At 46.1% G+C, this 19,052-nt stretch overlaps 1 protein-coding gene across 13 annotated transcripts in view; it reads left to right on the forward strand.

Annotated features, from left to right (window-relative positions):
- The window catches only part of ARHGEF12 (Rho guanine nucleotide exchange factor 12), a 105,773-nt gene that overhangs the window by 68,547 nt on the left and 18,174 nt on the right, over window positions 1-19,052 (forward strand). For all 13 annotated transcript variants that reach the window (XR_012577065.1, XR_012577067.1, XR_012577066.1 and 10 more), the window contains 17 exons: window positions 119-224; window positions 1,371-1,508; window positions 2,415-2,447; window positions 3,322-3,436; window positions 4,162-4,267; window positions 5,643-5,855; window positions 7,231-7,360; window positions 7,633-7,668; window positions 8,258-8,412; window positions 9,378-9,524; window positions 10,548-10,633; window positions 11,377-11,502; window positions 14,024-14,138; window positions 15,363-15,463; window positions 16,700-16,777; window positions 17,945-18,020; window positions 18,406-18,573. Coding sequence is in view for 5 of the 13 variants with exons in the window: in XM_074527825.1 (XP_074383926.1) it covers window positions 119-224; window positions 1,371-1,508; window positions 2,415-2,447; window positions 3,322-3,436; window positions 4,162-4,267; window positions 5,643-5,855; window positions 7,231-7,360; window positions 7,633-7,668; window positions 8,258-8,412; window positions 9,378-9,524; window positions 10,548-10,633; window positions 11,377-11,502; window positions 14,024-14,138; window positions 15,363-15,463; window positions 16,700-16,777; window positions 17,945-18,020; window positions 18,406-18,573 (1,929 nt within the window). In the remaining 8 variants the exon portion in view is untranslated. The remainder of the gene's footprint in view (window positions 1-118; window positions 225-1,370; window positions 1,509-2,414; window positions 2,448-3,321; window positions 3,437-4,161; window positions 4,268-5,642; window positions 5,856-7,230; window positions 7,361-7,632; window positions 7,669-8,257; window positions 8,413-9,377; window positions 9,525-10,547; window positions 10,634-11,376; window positions 11,503-14,023; window positions 14,139-15,362; window positions 15,464-16,699; window positions 16,778-17,944; window positions 18,021-18,405; window positions 18,574-19,052) is intronic.

Below are 19,052 nucleotides of genomic sequence, written 5' to 3' on the forward strand. Positions count from 1 at the left end.
AGGGTGGGAATGAAGGGCAGAGGGCGGGTTAATTCATTAATTAATGACTTTATTGAAGTCATTTATTGAAGGTGGGGCTGTTCCCAGAGGGATAATTGAAGAATTTTCTGCCTCCCAGACAGGAGAAGGCCAGAGCTCCTCCCTGAGGAGCTGCACCGCCAGTTCATCCAGACCATGCAGGATAAAGTCTGCCCAGAGGTTCAGAGGAACCTGGAAGATTTCAGGTACCAAAAACTCTCTGTGGAGCTTCCTTTCCATTCACATCTGATTTCAGTCAGTGTTCCAGCACAGGGAAACCTGAGGGAGATAAAATTCCTCTTGGATTGGATAGGAACAGACCAACAATACACCCTGTGGCCAATCCTTAAATCAAATCATCAGCTGCAATCCTAGAGCTTGGATCCTTCATTCCTGGAAGCTGTGTGAGGAAATATCAGAGTATTTTTTCTTAGGTTTTCTTGTATAAATCTCTCTCACTGATTGTGTTTATAATCAGCTTATATCTTTTTTTTTTTTTTTCCTGTCCCTGTTTTCCTTTGGGCAGGGAATAATCTTCTTTACAGAGCTCAAGCTGGGCCAAGGGAAATTTAGGATATTAGGAAAAAGTTTTTTTGCAGAAAGAAAAAAACAGATAAAGAGTGTTCTGCCCAGAGAGATGATGGAGTCCCCATCCCTGGGTGTGTTTAACAAAGCCTGGATGTGGCTCTGGGTGCCAGGGTTTAGGTGAGGTGCTGGGGCTGGGTTGGATTTGATGATATTTGAGGTCTCTTCCAACCCAATGATTCTGTGAATTTTGGGAATTTGAGGAAATTTTGGGAATTCTCAGAGAGCAGGGAGGTGCTGGAGTCCCCATGCCTGGGTGTGTTTTACAAAGCCTGGATGTGGCACTGGGTGCCAGGGTTGAGTTGAGGGGTTGAGGCTGGGTTGGATCTTCCAACCCAATGATTCTGTGAATTCTGGGAATTTGAGGAAATTTTGGGAATTCTCAGGGACCAGGATGGTGCTGGAGTCACTATCCCTGGATGTGTTTAAAACAAGCCTGGATGTGGCACTGAGTGCCAGGGTTTAGGTGAAGTGCTGGGGCTGGGTTTGATGATCTTGAAGGTCTCTTCCAACCTGGTCATTCTGTGAGTTCTGTGAGTTAATTCTGTGGATTCTGTGAATTCTGTGAGCTCTCACAGTCATGGAGTAGAAGTTGATAATTAATTGGCTTTCTCCTGCGGCGTGCTAAGAGCTCCATGCCAAGCTCAGCGATGAATTTTCCATCCCTAAAAACCTCACGTAGATCCTTCCAACACCCCCAAAACCCTTCTGTGCCGCACCCTGAGCGATGCCCAGCTGCAGGAGGTGCTCCCTGTGCCCTGTTGCAGGCAGAAGAGGAGCATGGGGCTGACCCTGGCCGAGGGGGAGCTGAGCAGGCTGGACGCAGAGCGGCTCCGCGACCGCAACGCCGTGGAGAGGGAGAGGAGCTGTGCCGAGCAGATCCTGGCCAAAATCGAGGAGGTCCTGTAAGTGACACCAAACAGGACAATGTGGAGAATAAAAATAACCTTAAAGGTGCTGGGAAAAGCGGGATGGAGGAATTGGGGAGTGGGGTTTGGTGTCACTTTGTGTAGTTGGAGTGTTTGTTGGGGTGGTGGCAGCGGGAAGGGAAGGGAAAAAGGGGAAAGGGGAAAGGGAAGGGGAAAGGGAAGGGGAAAGGGAAGGGAAGGGAAGGGAAGGGAAGGGAAGGGAAGGGAAGGGAAGGGAAGGGAAGGGAAGGGAAGGGAAGGGAAGGGAAGGGAAGGGAAGGGAAGGGAAGGGAAGGGAAGGGAAGGGAAGGAAAGGAAAGGAAAGGAAAGGAAAGGAAAGGAAAGGAAAGGAAAGGAAAGGAAAGGAGAAGGAGAAGGAGAAGGAGAAGGAGAAGGAGAAGGAGAAGGAAAGAGAAGGAGAAGGAAAGGGAAAGAGAAGGAGAAGGAAAGGGAAAGAGAAGGAGAAGGAAAGGGAAAGAGAAGGAGAAGGAAAGGGAAAGGAAAGGAGAAGGAGAGGAGAGGGAAAGGAAAGGAGAAGGAAAGGGAAAGGAAAGGAGAAGGAGAAGGAAAGGAAAGGAAAAGGAAAGGAAGCTGTTTTGTCCGGGAGGCTGCAGTGGAATATTGCAGGCAATGCTGCCATTGTCAGCTGTGCATTATTAGATCAGAGTCCTTTTCCTGCAGAAACAACAGCTTCACAACCGATTTTCCCCTTTTTAATGTGGGCTGAATCTAATTTCCACAGCTGTACCTTCACTTTTGATTCTTGATTTTATTTTTTTCCCCCCGCTGGGATTGCTGAACATTCTAAAGGACGCTTCAACACAACTAGTGATGCTCTGGGTGGATGGGACCGGGTGTTAATTGGGTTTTGAGCTTCATTTTAAAAGCCTTTCTTGTTTTTAGGATGACATCTCAGCCTCTGGAGGAAGACAAGAGGTAATGGGAGCAGATGGAGCACGACAGCCCTCTCCTGGCTGTTCTGCAAACTCCTGAATCCCCGGGCACAAACCATTGAAATTCAGAGCACCAGCCTCTCCTTTGCTGATGTTTGCTGCCTGTGTTTCACATCTTAAAAATTACTGTCACCGAGAGTTTGTGTTTATTTTTGTTTTGTGTTGTAACTGCTTCCATCTGCTCTAACATTTATTTTCTGTGTGTGCCTTGTCCTGTTCAGTTTTTATCTGAGCAGCTTTTCCTCCTTTTTGCAGTCACCTTTTACTGTTATATCTACCATAACTCAGAGCTGTAATGTGACATCAAATATGGTTTTAGTGTAGAATTTTGTGATTTTCAAAATTGTATTTTCACCTCCTGGGCTTCTGTGCCTTTTATCATGGAATGATTTGGGTTGGGAGAGACCTTAAAGATGAATTAATTCCAACCTCAGCCATGGTTAGGGACAACTTCCACTATCCCAGGTGATCCAGCCTGGCTTTGGGCACTTCCAGGGATCCAGGAGCTTCTCTGGGCACCCTGTGCTAGGGCCTGCCTATCCATATATTCCATCTTTATTTACTCCATAATTAAAAAAAAAAACAAAACACAAAAACCCCTAGAAATAATAAAAATAATAATAAATGAGAATAATAAAAATAAATAATAAATAATAAAATATTTTAAAATTTAAAAAATATCAATTCTGCTGTTGGCCGAGCCTTCCCATTACCTGTGGGAATTTATTTCCCTTCATTTCATCACTTTAATATAAAAATGAACTTCTCGACAGAACCTTGACCTTAATATTATTGACTCAATGTATTTTCCCAGTATTTTCCTCTTAAAGCTCCCTGTTTTTCTCTGTGTTTGGCAGCTCCACGATGCAATATGTGATCCTCACCTACATGAAACACCTGGGAGTGAAAGTGAAAGAGCCTCGGAACCTGGAGCAGAAACGGGGCAGGATTGGGTTCCTGCCAAAGATCAAGGTACTGCTGCCATGGCCACCCCACAGAGGATTTGTGTGCAATTCAAACCCCAGTTTTGCAGGAAAACAATTGAAAAAAATTAAAAATGGGGGTGATTTTTGTGTTTCAAGAGGATCTGGGGTTGCTGAGCTGCACAGCAAACCTAAGGGCTGAAATTGGGTTCTGCATCTGTTGGCAGAGGCGTGAGTTGGAAATAATTGGAATTATTTGTTTTATCTCTACCCCTGATTCACCTTGGTTTTGGCTGTTATTAAAACTTTGGGTGAGGAATATTTCATCCAACACAACCTTGAACCACAGGAGGCTCTCATTAAAGCTGTTGCCTTGTTTACTTCACTTTTTCCTGGAGAATTTTACCCAAACCCTCCTGGTTGGTGATGCAGGAGAGCTCTTCTCCTTCCCACCCCCACTTTTCCAATTATATAATGAATATTTCCACCAAAACTTCATCCCTGTGGGTGTGATCCCTTGTCTCCCACAGCATGGGGGTGTATCTGGTCACAGCAGCTGCTTATTTTCATCAGCATTTCAGCTTCCTTTGAAACACTAAGAGAATTTCAAGCAGTTCCACACAAACCCAAAAGGTGAAACAGTGTGAAACCCTTTTGAAGCTTTGTGTCCTCTCCCTTAAAGAACTAATTAAAATCTCAGTAAACAGCTGGATTTGGAGCAGCGAGCCATGAGTTTGCTTTTCTTTTTTTTTTTTTTTTTTTTTTTTTCTGCAGCAAAGCATCAAGAAAGAGAAGGAAGGAGAGGAGAAAGGGAAGAGGAGAGGCTTCCCCAACATCCTGGGGCCCCCAAGGCGACCGAGCAGACACGACAGCAGTGCCAGTACGTCACCCCTGTGCCCTGAGAGCCACAGGAAATCCCTGCTGCCTTGTTTTAGGAAATCCCTATTTCCCCCCTAAGCCTCATCCCACCCATCCTGCCCCACTCAATCCCAGTCCTCACAATTTGGACCCCGCTCCTCTCAATTCCCTTCCAGCCCTGTCTCACCCTGAGGGGCTGTGGGATGGAATTTTGGCCTGGGATTGAGGCATTTTGGGATGGGACTGAGTGATTTTTCAGCAGGATTGAGTGATTTTCATTAAGATTGAGTGATTTTCGGGAGAATTGAGTGGTTTTCATCAAGATTGAGTGGTTTTGGGGAGAATTGAGTGATTTTCGGGGGAATTGAGTGATTTTCATTAGAATTGAGTGATTGTCATTAGAACTGAGTGATTTTCAGTAGAATTCAATGATTTTCAGTAGGATTGAGTGATTTTTCAGTAAGATTGAGTGATTTTCAGTAGGACTGAGCAATTTTCAGCAGGATTGAGTGATTTTCATTAGAATTGAATGATTTTCAGTGGGATTGAATGATTTTCATTAGAATTGAGTGATTTTCAGTAGAATTGAATGATTTTCAGTAAGACTGAGTGATTTTCAGCAAGACTGAGTGATTTTCATTAGAATTGTGTGGTTTTTATTACGGCTGAGTGATTTTCAGTGAGTGATTTTCAGTAGGACTGAGTGATTTTTCAGTAAGATTGAATGATTTTCAGTAGGATTGAGTTATTTTCAGCAAGACTGAGTGATTTTTCAGTAAGATTGAGTGATTTTCAGCAAGACTGAGTGATTTTCATCAGAATTGTGTGGTTTTTATCACGACTGAGTGATTTTCAGTGAGTGATTTTCAGTAGGACTGAATGATTTTCAGTAGGACTGAGTGATTTTTCAGTAAGATTGTATGATTTTCAGTAAGATTGAGTGATTTTCAGCAGGACTAGGTGATTTTCAGTAGGACTGAGCAATTTTCAGCAGGATTGAGTGATTTTCATTAGAATTGAGTGATTTCCAGTAGGACTGAATGATTTTCAGTAGGATTGAATGATTTTCAGTAGAATTGAATAATTTTCAGTAAGATTGAGTGACTTTCAGCAGGATTGATTTTCATTAGAATTGAGTGATTTTCAGTAGAATTGATTGATTTTCAGTAAGATTGAGTGATTTTCAGCAGGATTGAGTGATTTTCATTAGAATTGGGTGATTTTTCAGTATGATCAAATGATTTCCAGTAGAATTGAGTGCATTTAAACTTCTCCTTGTCAAACCCCAGCCTCGAAGGCGCCCAGACCCGTTTGGCCCCGCGCTGCCGCCTCTCTCCTCCGTGCCGGGGCGTTCTCAGCAGGGGCTGACGGTTCTCTGTCTCTCTCTGTGTGTGCAGTTGGCAGGGCCATGGAGATGCAGAAGCCCAGGCACCCCAAGCACTCGCCCACAGCGGCCTGTGTGAGCCCGGAGCCCCCCGAGGGCAGCAAGGCGCGGCAGAGCGGCTCCTCCAGCGACGGCACCGACGGCCCCTACCCCCCTGCCAACCCCATGTCCCCCCTGGCCACGGGGCCCTTTGCCTCCCCAGAGGGCAGCAAGGACAGTGACACAGGTAGGTGCAGAGGGGAACGTGTGTGGCCCGAAGTTTAGAGTCCGACTAGCTGAGGGCGAAAGGCCGACGCCCCTCTGCAATTCCTGGCCAGCGCCCTTCGGCGTCTGAGGGCCTCGGGCTGTGCTGGCTGCGGACTGGCTCACACCGCTGGTATTGGGGAGGAACGGAGCTGACCATTTCCCGGGGGTTAAACATCGGTTTATTGAAGGTGTTGCGGGATCCAAACGCAGGGAAACCAACCGGGAAAAAGTTTATCCATAGGGGGTGAAACAGGATTATAAAGGAGGGGTGCAGAGGGGGGCATATGTGGCTCGAAGTTTAGAGTCCGGCTCGCTGAGGGCGAAAGGCCGACGCCCCTCTGCAATTCCTGGCCAGCACCCTTGGGTGTCTGAGGGCCTCGGGCTGTGCTGGCTGCAGACTGGCGTACCTTGCTGGTATAGGGGAGGAACGGAGCTGACCATTTCCCGGGGGTTAAACATCGGTTTATTGCAGGTGATGCCAGATCCAAAAACACCGAGGAAACCAGCCGGGAAAAAGTTTTTTCATAGGGGGTGAAAACAGGATTATAAAGGAGGGAGGTGGGTACAGACAGAGCCAATCAGGAAAGGTGAGGGGATGAACTTCACAGAACTGACACTCCATGGAGACCAATAATCAAAAGGTAAAGGAGGTGTCCTGGGACTTCAGCCAACCACCATCTCCAGAGAGGAGAAGGTTCTCGAAACCTGGGAGGAGGAAGGGAGTGATTGACTGGACAGGGAGGAAACAACTTTCACTTATAAGGGAAACCAGGGGAGGAGCAATTACATATCGGCAACTATGAATAGCGGTTGCTATAGCAACTTAGCTGACAGGCTAGCAGTGGCGGGAAAAACTGGGGGAACGAAACCATTTTACACATAATAGGGGAGAACAATACATAAATTGGGGGAATAACACAAGAAACTTAACAACACACTACCACAGGTAGGGTGGAATGAAGAGCGGGTGAAGGTTGTGTGCTGTGAGCAGGATGTGCAGAGCGCTGGTGTAACCAGCGCGGTTAATTAGGCAATGCTTTGATGTCATTGGAGCTGCTCTTCCTCGCCTTAATGAGCTTTCCTCAATTAGGGGATCTTGCCACGAGCAGCAGGGGTTGTTAGTGGGTTCTGCCAGCGTGGCATTGGGTCATCCAACAGGAAAAACCCAGCAGAAGCTTTGGTCACTGAGATTTGCTCTGAGATTTGTTCTGAGATTTGTTCTGAGATTTGTTCTCGCCCTGGGAATCGAGTTGCTCCAGCTCTGAAGCTGGAATCAGGAGGCTCTGGAGAGGCTGGGAGGTTCTCTGGTGTCCTCCAACTGGGTTCCTCACCTTTCACATTTCTGCTGTGTCCAGGTGTGAAGCAGCCTGGGGAAGCCCCACCTGCCAGCGAGTCCATGGATGGCACCCCCCGCACTCCCAACAACACCTTTGAGTTCCCATCTCCTCTGGAAAACCTGCAGGAGGAGGAGGGAGAGGCTGAGAGGTAACTCTGGCTGCTTGGGGGAGCCTTGGGAGAGAGTCAGCAAAGCTTGGGATGGATTGGAAAAGAAAATTGTAAAGATTCCTTTGTCAGTGGCTGCTGAAATTGAGTGCATAAAATGACAGTGACATTGTTTGTGTTGGTAGAATTTGGGTTTTGTGATAGAAAACTGTTGGGAGAGGGGACAGAATGCTCTGCCTTGGAGCTCAGGCCTCCATTCTGAAGTCATTCTGAGCAGGGAGAAGCTCCCTCATGATTCCTTTCCTCCCTTGCAGGATGGTTGACATGGGAACACCGAAGCCTTTTCGCAAGTGAGTGTGCTTGGAAATGTTTGAACTTGACTGAATTTGTTTGGATTTCAGATGGTTATGAGGCAGAATGCAGCAGGGCTCTTTGTTCTGAGGCAGCACCGTTGTCTGCATGGTCTCTTTTCTTTAAGAACACACAAAATCAGACACTGCAGCCATTTGTAGGGCAGGCGGAGTGAGTCAGATGCAAAAATGCCCCTTTGATCTGTGAGTGAAGTGGAATGATTGCTGTATCCACTGATTTAAATGGATGGCAGTTGGGTTAGGGAGTAGAGAAATCCCTATTTTCCTTTTCAACCTGTGTTGCTGTTGGTTCTGTACCTGCAGATAGACTGAGGCAAGAAACTGTAAGCTGCCCTTTTCCCTGCCTTGCTATCTGACTGCAAATGACTTGATCTGTGTCATTAAAAGGAGGGTTATGAAAACACTGTCAGAACAGTCAATCTGGAAAGGGCAAAATTAAAGAATGTGCCCAGAGGTTCAGGCATCAAACAGCCCCCAGCTGGCAGGGACGGTGTGTTCATAAAGCTGATTGATGTACTCAGCTTTTCTCTGAAATGGGAATTAATTCTTTTTTTTCTCCTCCCATCAGGATGGACAGCGTTGGCTTTGCAGATGTGCAGAGTGAGGACGAGCTCTATGACTTCGACATGGACATGGACCCTCCCAACTGGCAGCAGCTCGTGAGCAGGGAGGTGCTGATGGGGCTCAAACCCTACGAAATCAAACGTCAGGAAGTGATAAATGGTGAGATGGGAGTTCTGTCCTACCTGGCCAAGCCCAGAGCTGAAAAACCTTACCCTGGAGCTTTGAAGTTCTTAAAAATTTACAATTAGTTTTTTTTTTTTTTTTTTTTGAAATAATGGCTGGAGAATTGTAGAAATTGTAGAACTTTTGGGTTGAAGAGTTCTTAGCTGTGAAACTCGTGCTTGTTACTGGGAAATAACCTGAGGTGAGATTGATCCAGTGAGAAATGACCTGAGGTGAGATTGATCCAGTCTTTAGAGGAGAAATAAAGAAGCGGTTATTAAATATTATTAAGGCACTGAAAGGCCAGGTTTTTTAATATGTTCTATTAAAGACAACAAGAAAATCTTGGTTTTTTTGGGAAGCAGGTGATGGAAATGCTGCTCCCAAACTTCAGCAGATTTGAGCTGCAGCTCCTGGATTTGTGAGCTCAGAGCTGTTGGTTTGGGGCAAACGATGGAATTTTCCAAACCTGGAATTACAGCAGGGCCTGGGCTATGGACCAGGGAGGGAAAAGCTGCTCTGAGCTGCCCTGTGGCTGCACAGTTGCCATCCTGCTCTCCTGTGTCCTGAATTGTAGAACTTTTGGTTTATAGAGTTCTTAGGTGTGAAACCTGTGCTTGTTACTGGGAAATAACCTGAGGTGAGATTGATCCAGTCTTTAGACAATATCAAGTGGTTATTAAATATTACGGCGCTGAAAGGCCAGGTTTTTAATATGTTCTATTAAAGACAACAAGAAAAGCTTGGGTTTTTTGGGAAGCAGGTGATGGAGATGCTGCTCCAAACTTCAACAGAAGCCCCTGCATGGATTTGTGAGCTCAGAGCTGTTGGTTTGGGGTAAACGATGGAATTTTCCAAACATGGAATTACAGCAGGGCCTGGGCTATGGACCAGGGAGGGAAAAGCTGCTCTGAGCTGCCCTGTGGCTGCACAGTTGCCATCCTGCTCTCCTGTGTCCCCAGAGCTGTTCTACACGGAGCGAGCCCACGTGCGCACGCTGAAGGTCCTGCACAACGTCTTCTACCAGAGGGTCACCAGGGAGGGCATCCTCAGCTCCAGTGACAAGAGGAAAATCTTCTCCAACCTCGAGGACATCCTTGGGCTGCACGGTAGGAGCAGCTGGATGCTGCAGTTTGGGCTTCCAGTGGCTGAAAAATTGAAGCAAAGGGACCCTGGAACATGAGGCAGCTTCACCCAGTGCTTGAGATAGAGCAGAGTTCTTCAGGATAGACCAGAATTCCTCAGGAATTCTTCAACACTGCCCTGGGCTTGCTTTTGCTCACACTTGTTCCCCTTCTGATTCACAAAGATATTTTGATAAGGAATCATGTGTCCAGTGTTCCTTATCTGTGTTGATTCATGGTTGATAAAAGAGCACTGAGCTTTATGGGCCAGGGTCTGAGATGGTACAACTGCTCCTGAGGAGAGCAGAAAACAGATTTATAAAGATTGATGTCTTTTTGTTTCTGAAGGGTGGTGGAACATGAGGCAGCTTCACCCAATATTTGAGATGGAGCAGAATTCCTCAGGAATTCTTCAACGCTTTCCTGGGCTTGATTTTGCTCACACTTGTTCCATTTCTGATTCACAAAGATATTTTGATAAGGAATCGTGTGTTCAATGTTCCTTTTCCTTATCTGTGTTGATTCATGCTTGATAAAAGAGCAGTGAGCTTTATGGGCCAGGGTTTGATGGTACAACTGCTCCTGAGGAGAGCAGAAAACAGATTTATAAAGATTGATGTCTGTTGGTGAAGGGTGGCCCTTCCTCGTTGTTTAGGGACAGGACTGCTCCCAGTAGGAATTTCAGCCACTGAATCATCAGCTGTGTGGTTTTCTGGCTTCCTAATTATTCCTGTTGATAGAAAAATGATATTGAGCCTCAGAAAAGATGAGTTTGGAATGGTTCTTAGGGGTCCTTTGACGCCAGGTGAGACACAAGTGCAAAGGAGTTCCATCACATTTCATTAGATATCCTAAACTGATTAAGTTGCAGGATATTGTTTATTAGCTAATTAAAATTATTTCAAATCAGATCTTCTCCTAGAACAGCTTTTATGTTAAATGCTGAAAATTAAGCCAGCATTTTGACCACTGTTAATAAAATTTACCTTTTTTCCCCTTGTTTTTAAGTTGCACTGAACGATCAGATGAAATCTGTCCGAAAAAGAAACGAGACTTCTGTCATTGGCCAAATTGGGGAAGATTTGCTCTCCTGGGTAAAATTCTTTTAATATTTCTTCTATTTGAAAAAAAAATGCCATGGAATGACCAACAGAGCCAGAGGTTGGAGGAGGTAATTCCCAGCAATGGGAACTGAAGGGGCTGCGAGTCCTGGAGCCAAAACAGAGCTGGAGGATGAGGGGGGAAGGAAAGCAGGAGGAGCTCAGAGAAATTTCATCTGACTGGAATAGGAGTCATTTAAGGCACAAGAATAATATCCTAAAGATGTGTGGGTAGAACAGAAAGGTACTTTGGGTACATAAAGGTGAGAGTGGGATTTTGAGAAATGTAGTGGCACGATTTATTTCGGTAACACTGAAGTGTGAGCCTGGTGTTGCCTGCGGTGCAGTTTAAAAAAATCAGAAATACTGATTTCTAATCTTAGAATGTATAAATTTGGAGTTTGTAGTGCTGCTGCAGACTTCACTTTTGAGATCTTTATGGAGAGATTTGGCTGGAAGTCCTGGAAATGTTCAAGGATGTCCTGGCCCATGATGGGGATGAGCTTTAAAATCCCTTTGAACCCAAACCAGGCTGGGATTCTGTGATGTGGGAGAGCTGGATTCAGGAGAACTGAAGAGTTTGGGAAGACAAAGCCTTAAACCAGGGCAGAAATGATTCCACATTTTTGTCAATAATTCCTTTGTTCCCTGGTGATCCCAGGCTCTGCCTGCTCTGAGGGTGCCTCGTGCTGAGCTCCAGCCTGTCTAAACTTGGCTTTTTTGGCTTTCTGGCACAGTTTAGTGGAGCAGCAGAGGAGAAGCTGAAACTTGCCACTGCCACCTTCTGCAGCAACCAGCCCTTCGCTCTGGAGGTCATCAAGTCCCGCCAGAAGAAGGACTCGCGCTTCCAGACTTTCGTGCAGGTGGGTTTGCCACAGGGCTTGGAGTTTTCTCCACCAGGCTTTGAGTTTTCTTCTCCAAGCTTTGAGTTTTTCACCACACTCTGAATTTTTTCCCCAAGTTTTCTTCTCCAAGCTTTGAGTTTTTCTCCACCAGGCATTGAGTTTTTCACCAAACTCTGAGTGTAAGTTCTCAGTTTCTCCGCCAGGCTTTTGAGTTTTCTCCACCAGGCTTTTGAGTTTTTCACCAAAGTCTGAGTTTTTTCCACCTAAGCTCTCAGTTTCTCCACCAGATTTTTGAGTTTTCTCCACCAAGATTGAGTTTTCTCCACCAGGCTTTGAGTTGCCTCCATCAGGCTTTGAATTTCCTCCACGAGGCTTTGAGTTTTCTCCTCCAGCCTTTGTGTTTTTCACCAGGCTTTTGAGTTTTTTCCACCAGGCTTTGAGTTTTCTCCACCAGGTTTTTGAGTTTTCTCCTCTAGGCCTTGAGTTTTTCACCAAGCTCTGGGTTTTTTCCACCTAAGCTCTCAGTTTCTCCACCAGGCTTTTCAGTTTTCTTCTCCAAGCTTTGAGTTGCCTCCATCAGGCTTTGAATTTCCTCCACAAGGCTTTGAGTTTTCTCCTCCAGCCTTTGTGTTTTTCACCAGGTTTTTGAGTTTTCTCCTCTAGGCCTTGAGTTTCTCACCAAACTCTTGAGTTTTTTCCACCTAAACTTTCAGTTTCTCCACCAGGCTTTTCAGTTTTCTTCTCCAAGCTTTGAGTTGTCTCCACCAGGCTTTGAATTTCCTCCACGAGGCTTTGAGTTTTCTCCTCCAGCCTTTGTGTTTTTCACCAGGCTTTTGAGTTTTCTCCACCAGGCTTTTGAGTTTTCTCCACCAGGTTTTTGAGTTTTCTCCACCAGGTTTTGAGTTTTCTCCACCAGGTTTTTGAGTTTTCTCCACCAGGTTTTGAGTTTTCTCCACCAGGTTTTTGAGTTTTCTCCTCTAGGCCTTGAGTTTCTCACCAAACTCTTGAGTTTTTTCCACCTAAGCTCTCAGTTTCTCCACCAAGCTTTTCAGTTTTCTTCTCCAAGCTTTGAGTTTTCTCCACCAAGCTTTGAGTTTTCTCCACCAAGCTTTGAGTTGCTTCCATCAGGCTTTGAGTTATCTCCTCCAGGCTTTTGAGGTTTTTACCACCAGGTTTGAGTTTTTTCCCTTAACTTCTCAGTTTCTCCACCAGGCTTTTGAGTTTTCTCCACCAGGCTTGGAGTAACCTCAGCTCAGCCCAATGAATCCTCCTAGATAAAGTTCTGATAATTAATGCCATTAATTAATGACGTCATGCCTAACAATGCCTTCAGCTGGGTACCACGTCCAGCACTGTATTTATCTCTCCTGGTGGTTTCTGCAGGGAGGAGCCCTCAGCTCTGGGCAGCATGGATGGAATGCAGGGCAGCACCGTGCCCCAGGCAGGAGATGCCATCTCCCCTGAGATTCCTGCTGCCCCAGCATCCCAAATCCCGTGGGGCAGCGTGCTCAGAGTGCCAGGAGCAGCAGGCAGATGCTGCACAGCTGCTCTGCCTGCCAGGGGTGGAATTTGGATCCGTGTGGCATTTGCAGAACGTTATCTCCATTAGCACAGGCTGGGAGGAGCTCTGGGAGTACAGTAAATGAGCCTTGCTTGGTCGTATCCTATGCAAGCTGTTCCAGCTCCAGAGCTCAGCCCCCAAGGGACTGGGTGCCAGAAGCCAGCTCGCTCTCAGACCAAGGCCGCGGGTCAGCCCCTAGCAAGCAGGGAATATTCAGCTCTTAGTGATCAGGCAGCTCTTGTGATTTCAGCTGTGCTTGCTAGGTAGCTTTTCCCTTGGCCTAAGGCTCCAGCAGACGGTAGAGAGAGGAGAAGCAGAAGACGCTGGCTGTTCCACGAGTATGGCTTTATTGGAGGGTCCGTGAAGGGTCTCAGCTCTTCTTCTTCCGAGTTAGTAGGGGTACAGTGTGCTACTTTTATACCCTTGGCCTGGATCCAATCCTGACCAATGGCAAAGGTGTTAGAGTGACCATAAGTGACCAATGGTAGGGTTTAACACAATATTGCCTTCCATGGCTATAGGGATAAGGTACAAGGCGGACGTCCCTGGAGACAGGAAACTTCTTTGCCGCTGTGTCAGCATTCTATTCTCCAAGGGGCCCTGGCTAAACCTGAGGGGTTTACTACAGTACAGGGCAGATTATCTTGACAAATATCCCGAGTTTTGCTGCGCTGTGAAAGCCCAAAGTGATGTGTTCCCTGGGAGCTGCTGACTGAGATGGATTGGGGATGGGCCCATGCCCATGGGGAGTAATGAGGGGAGGAAGGCGCTGCTGCTGTGATGAGCTTTTCCTCTGGGTAATTGCAGATGGAGAGGGGATGCGTTGTCTGAGTGATAGATCTTGGCATCTCTTGTCTTGTATTTAATTACTGGAAAGTGAAGTAATAGATGTTTAAGTGATGAATAGATGTTGTGCATTCAGGTAATTATGGCCTTAATAAAAATGACAAATGCAGATATTGTGCTGTTGGAATTTAGGATGCTGAGAGCAATCCCCTGTGCCGGCGGCTGCAGCTCAAGGATATCATCCCCACGGAGATGCAGAGGTTGACAAAATACCCCCTTCTGCTGGATAACATTGCTAAATACACAGGTAAAGCCTTGCCACTGGGCTTTGGGCACCTCTGACCGTGTTCACAGCGGGCTTAAGATGAGGGAAGAGATGAGGATCTGACTCCATGTCTCACAAGGCTTGATTTATTATTTTATAATATATATTACATTAAAACTATACTAAAAGAATAGAAGAAAGGATTTCATCAGAAGGCTGGCTAAGAATAGAATAGCAAAGAATGATAACAAAGGTTTGTGGCTTGGCTCTGTCCGAGCCAGCTGACTGTGATTGGCCATTAATTAGAAACAACCACATGAGACCAATCACAGATGCACCTGTTGCATTCCACAGCAGCAGATAACCATTGTTTGCATTTTGTTCCTGAGGCCTCCCAACTTCTCAGGAGGAAAAATCCTAAGGAAAGGATTTTTCATAAAAGATGTCTGTGACAGACACCCATCTCAGCAAGTTTTTTTAGGTAAATGTGTTAAATAACACTTTAATTTTATGTGTCTCTGTTTGCATTGCGACCTCACTGCTGCTGTCTGCACAGGAGGTGTAAAAAATAATAATAAAAATAAAAAACCAGTGTTGGTTCCTCCTTAGGAAAATAAAAAGGACATTCAGTGTGAAATAAGTGACTCTATCAAACCTCTAAAGCAGCACAGAATGTCCCCATGCTCTTGCAGAGGGTGGGGTTTAATTAGGAGCTGTTACACTGAAAGATACTTCCAGCACAACAGGTAAAAATGTGATAAATAACAGCACCAAATGCCTTCCCAGCTTTACTATCTGATACCTGCTGCAGGGTAATTTCATTACTCATAAAAATAGACTGCAGCTACAAGTTCCCTCTAATCCTAATTAGGAGAGCATGTGATACTCCATTATCTTTGATGTACTGGGTGATGTTCCTGTTAAGTGAATTCTCAGTGTGCCTGCTGCTGCTGCTGGGGAGAATTGATGGGTTCACCTGTGCCTGCACTCTTAGTGAGGATTTTATAAGGATTTTATAAGGACTTTAGGTCTCTCAGATTATTGTGAGTAGTTGTCACAAGGCCCTAAAAAAGAGAGAGGAACAATTGCTATGTGTGTAATGATGTGCAGGTCACAATCAATTCTCTCCTGACAAATCTCATTTTTATCATTATTGCAGTGCTTTTGTTGGTGAGTTCCCTTTGAGTTTAACTCCTTTTTGTCCAGTGTGAGGGCAAAATGCAGGCCTGGCTGGGAGCACTGTCCCACTTGGTGTTGTTCTTGCAGAGCTGCCTGAGGAGAAGGAGAAAGTCAAGAAAGCAGCAGATCACTGTCGCCAGATCCTGAACCACGTGAACCAGGCTGTCAAGGAGTCAGAGAACAAACAGGTGAGGGGCCAGAGCGAGCAGCCAGGGCTGGGCACGGCAGGGCAGCTGCACCCTGGGCAGTTCTGCTGCTCCAGGTGGCATTTTCCTGCATTTCCTGCACTCTGGGCAGTTCTCACATTTCCCTGCATTTCCTGCACTCTGGGCAGTTCTGCTGCTCCAAGTGACATTTCCCTGCATTTCCTGCACTCTGGGCAGTTCTCACATTTCCCTGCATTTCCTGCACTCTGGGCAGTTCTGCTGCTCCAAGTGACATTTCCCTGCATTTCCTGCACTCTGGGCAGTTCTGCTGCTCCAAATTTCCTGCACTCCATTCTGGGCAGTTCTGCTGCTCCAAGTGACATTTCCCTGCATTTCCTGCACTCTGTGCACTTCTGACATTTCCCTGCATTTCCTGCACTCTGGGCAGTTCTGCTGCTCCAAATGACATTTCCTGCACTCCACTCTGGGAACTTTTGCTGCTCCAAGGGACATTTCCTTGCATTTCTTGCACTCTGGGCAGTTCTGCTGCTCCAAGTGACATTTCCCTGCATTTCCTGCACTCTGTGCACTTCTGACATTTCCTTGCATTTCCTGCACTCTGGGCAGTTCTGCTGCTCCAAATTTCCTGCACTTCACTCTGGGCAGTTCTGTTGCTCCAAGGGACATTTTCCTGCATTTCCTGCACTCTGGGCAGTTCTGACATTTCCTTGCATTTCCTGCACTCCACTCTGGGCAGTTTTGCTGCTCCAAGTGATATTTCCCTGCATTTCCTACATTCTTTTCAGTTCTGCTCCTCCAAGTGGCATTTCCTTGCATTTCCTGCATTCCATTCTGGGGAATTTTGCTGCTCCAAGTGGCATTTCCCTGCATTTCCTGCACTCTGGGCAGTTCTGCTGGTCCAAATTTCCTGCACTTCACTCTGGGCAGTTCTGCTGCTCCAAGGGACATTTCCTTGCATTTCCTGCATTCCATTCTGGGCAGTTTTTCTGCTCCAAGTGATATTTCCCCGCATTTCCTACATTCTTTTCAGTTTTGCTGCTCCAAGTGACATTTCCCTGCATTTCCTGCACTCTGGGCAGTTCTGCTGCTCCCAGTGACATTTCCTTGCATTTCCTGCACTTTGGGTATTTCTGCTGCTCCCAGTGACATTTCCTTGCATTTCCTGCACTCTGGGTATTTCTGCTGCTCCGTTCCTTGCATTTCTGCACTCTGGGTATTTCTGCTGCTCCCAGTGACATTTCCTTGCATTTCCTGCAGCACCTGGAGGATTATCAGCGGAGACTCGACCTCTCCTACTTGAAGCAGTCCGAGGATCCCATGATGGATGAGTTCAGGGTGAGTGGGAGCATTAAATCCAGCCCTGTGTGAATGGAGTTTGCGTTCACCTTGTGCTTCTCCTGGTGCACAATCGAGTGGTCTTTGGAGATAAATATTTCTGTTTGAAAATGAAAACAATTAGTCTCAGAAATGTGATTTTTGCCACCTTCCTGAAGATTGCTGTGGCTCTAACAGCTCAGTTCTGCACATCGTGGTGCTGATGGAGCTTGTCAGCTCTGTGCAACAAACCTTTATGGCCTGCAGGCTCAAGCACTGTATCCCAGGAGAGATATCTGATGGATAATGAGATTATTGTGGATATTTATCTCATGTGAGTGCATCTCTTAGTGATGCTGTTGGAGCTGGGGAGGCCTTGGAGAGCCCTGAGGTGTAACAGTGGAATTACTTTAAAAGGACAGCTTGTACAAAAATGTGTGAGTTCCACACAGCCAAATAAAACCTGAAGTCCAGTATTAAAAATATTCTTTTCCATGGCTCCTGTAAATCTTTGCAGTTTTGTTGGTCACCTGCTGGTTTCTTCCCCATCTCCCTCAAAGTCAGTGTGAATCAAAAAACCCCAACTTTTCTATAAAACTGTGTCATGTATCCTTCCCCAAATAAACCTGCAAGCACTGAGCAAGGGAAGGAAGAACTTTTGGCAGCTCCAAAATCTCGCTGTCATTGATTGCAGACTCTGAGACTTGGAAGGGATGAATTGTGAAAATTGTCACTTCTGCTTGCCTGCAGATCTAAATGTCACAGGCACTGAAGTGCCTGAAGAATCCATTGACATTACAAAGCCTGTCAGATCAGGGGGATGATTTGTAAATAATTTGTAGGCACACTTGACTTGCAAATGGAGCGCTGCAGCATTAATCAGTTGTAATGCTGGAGCTGAGTATGGGGGATTGGAAAAACTCCTCCTAGGAAACAGGTGACATCCCAGTGCCCCAGGAGCTTGACTTGGTGGCAGAATTCCCCACTCTGTGGCACTTGGCATGTGGAAAAGAGCAGAGGAAGAGGAAAAGTGATAAACAGCATCTCTGACGGGATTTTGTGTTCCCTGCTCTGTGTTTCTGGGTTTAGCTGCTTAGCTCCAAACTGCAGTCCCTCTGGCATTCCTGTGTTTTATCATGACTTGCTTCCATGGACATTTTAATTTTATTTTCTTTCCTCTGGTGACAGAACCTGGATCTAACAAAGAGAAAAATGCTCCATGAAGGGCCCTTGACCTGGAAGGTGAATCGTGACAAAACCATCGGTGAGTGTGGGCCGTGCCCCATCCCCTGGCTCTGCCTGAGTTTGCTGGGAAGGAGAGCAGGGAACAGCTCTGCTGCAGCTCCCAATTCTGCTTCTTGTGCCACCTCTAATAATGCCTGTGTGCTCCTCTGAGCTGATTAAATTATTCTTGTCAATTGTGAAAAGTGCTGGAGTATCATTAGGGCCGTGCAGGGACACAGCAGTCAGTCGTGAGCTGAGCCAGTTCCATCTGTAGCTTTCTGCTGGAGTTTGCACCAGGAAGATTTGCAAGCTTTGCCTGGAATGGCACAGCACTGATTGCTGCCTCTGCATGAGTAATCAGAAATGCAGCTTTCTGCTTTCATCTTTTAACTCATTCTGGGCTTCTTTTTTTGCATTCTGGGCAGATCTGTACACTCTGCTGCTGGAGGACATCCTGGTGCTGCTGCAGAAACAAGATGACAAGCTGGTGCTGAAGTGCCACAGCAAGATCCTGGCATCCACAGCCGACAGCAAGCACACCTTCAGCCCCATCATCAAACTCAACACCGTGCTGGTTCGCCAGGTGGCCACAGGTCAGTGCAGCCCACTGAGGAGGCAAAAAGAGAAGCCAAAAATAAAGATTAGCTCAGTTGAGGAAGATGATTTTGTGTAGATTCGCAGAGCAGAACATGGAAAACTGCGTAGGCTTAATTCTTGGTTGTCCAACATCGTGCTTAGTATGGATGAGCTGTTTAACTTCTTTGCATCAGTAATAGGCATTTGCTTGAGTTTTAAATAGACTTCTAAATGAAAGTACTCTGATTGTGTTAGAGGAAAAGCACTTTGGAAATTATTAGAAGGGAAAAGAGGAGAAATGGAGCTTTTTCAAAATGGGTTTTTTCCCTTTGAGGGCACATTTTGATAGGGCAAGGTCAGTGTTTTTGTATTAGTGTTGGAAAGTTATCTCAAGGACTTTTTCCTTGCTTTGGGCTGGGGTTATGTAGGAATTTTGGGGAAGTGAGAAGTGAATTTGTGAATTTTTGGGAAGTTTGAGTTCCCTTTTCTGTGTTGG

Source organism: Zonotrichia albicollis, chromosome 27 (genome assembly GCF_047830755.1).
Source record: "Zonotrichia albicollis isolate bZonAlb1 chromosome 27, bZonAlb1.hap1, whole genome shotgun sequence".
NCBI classification, from domain to species: Eukaryota; Metazoa; Chordata; class Aves; order Passeriformes; family Passerellidae; genus Zonotrichia; species Zonotrichia albicollis.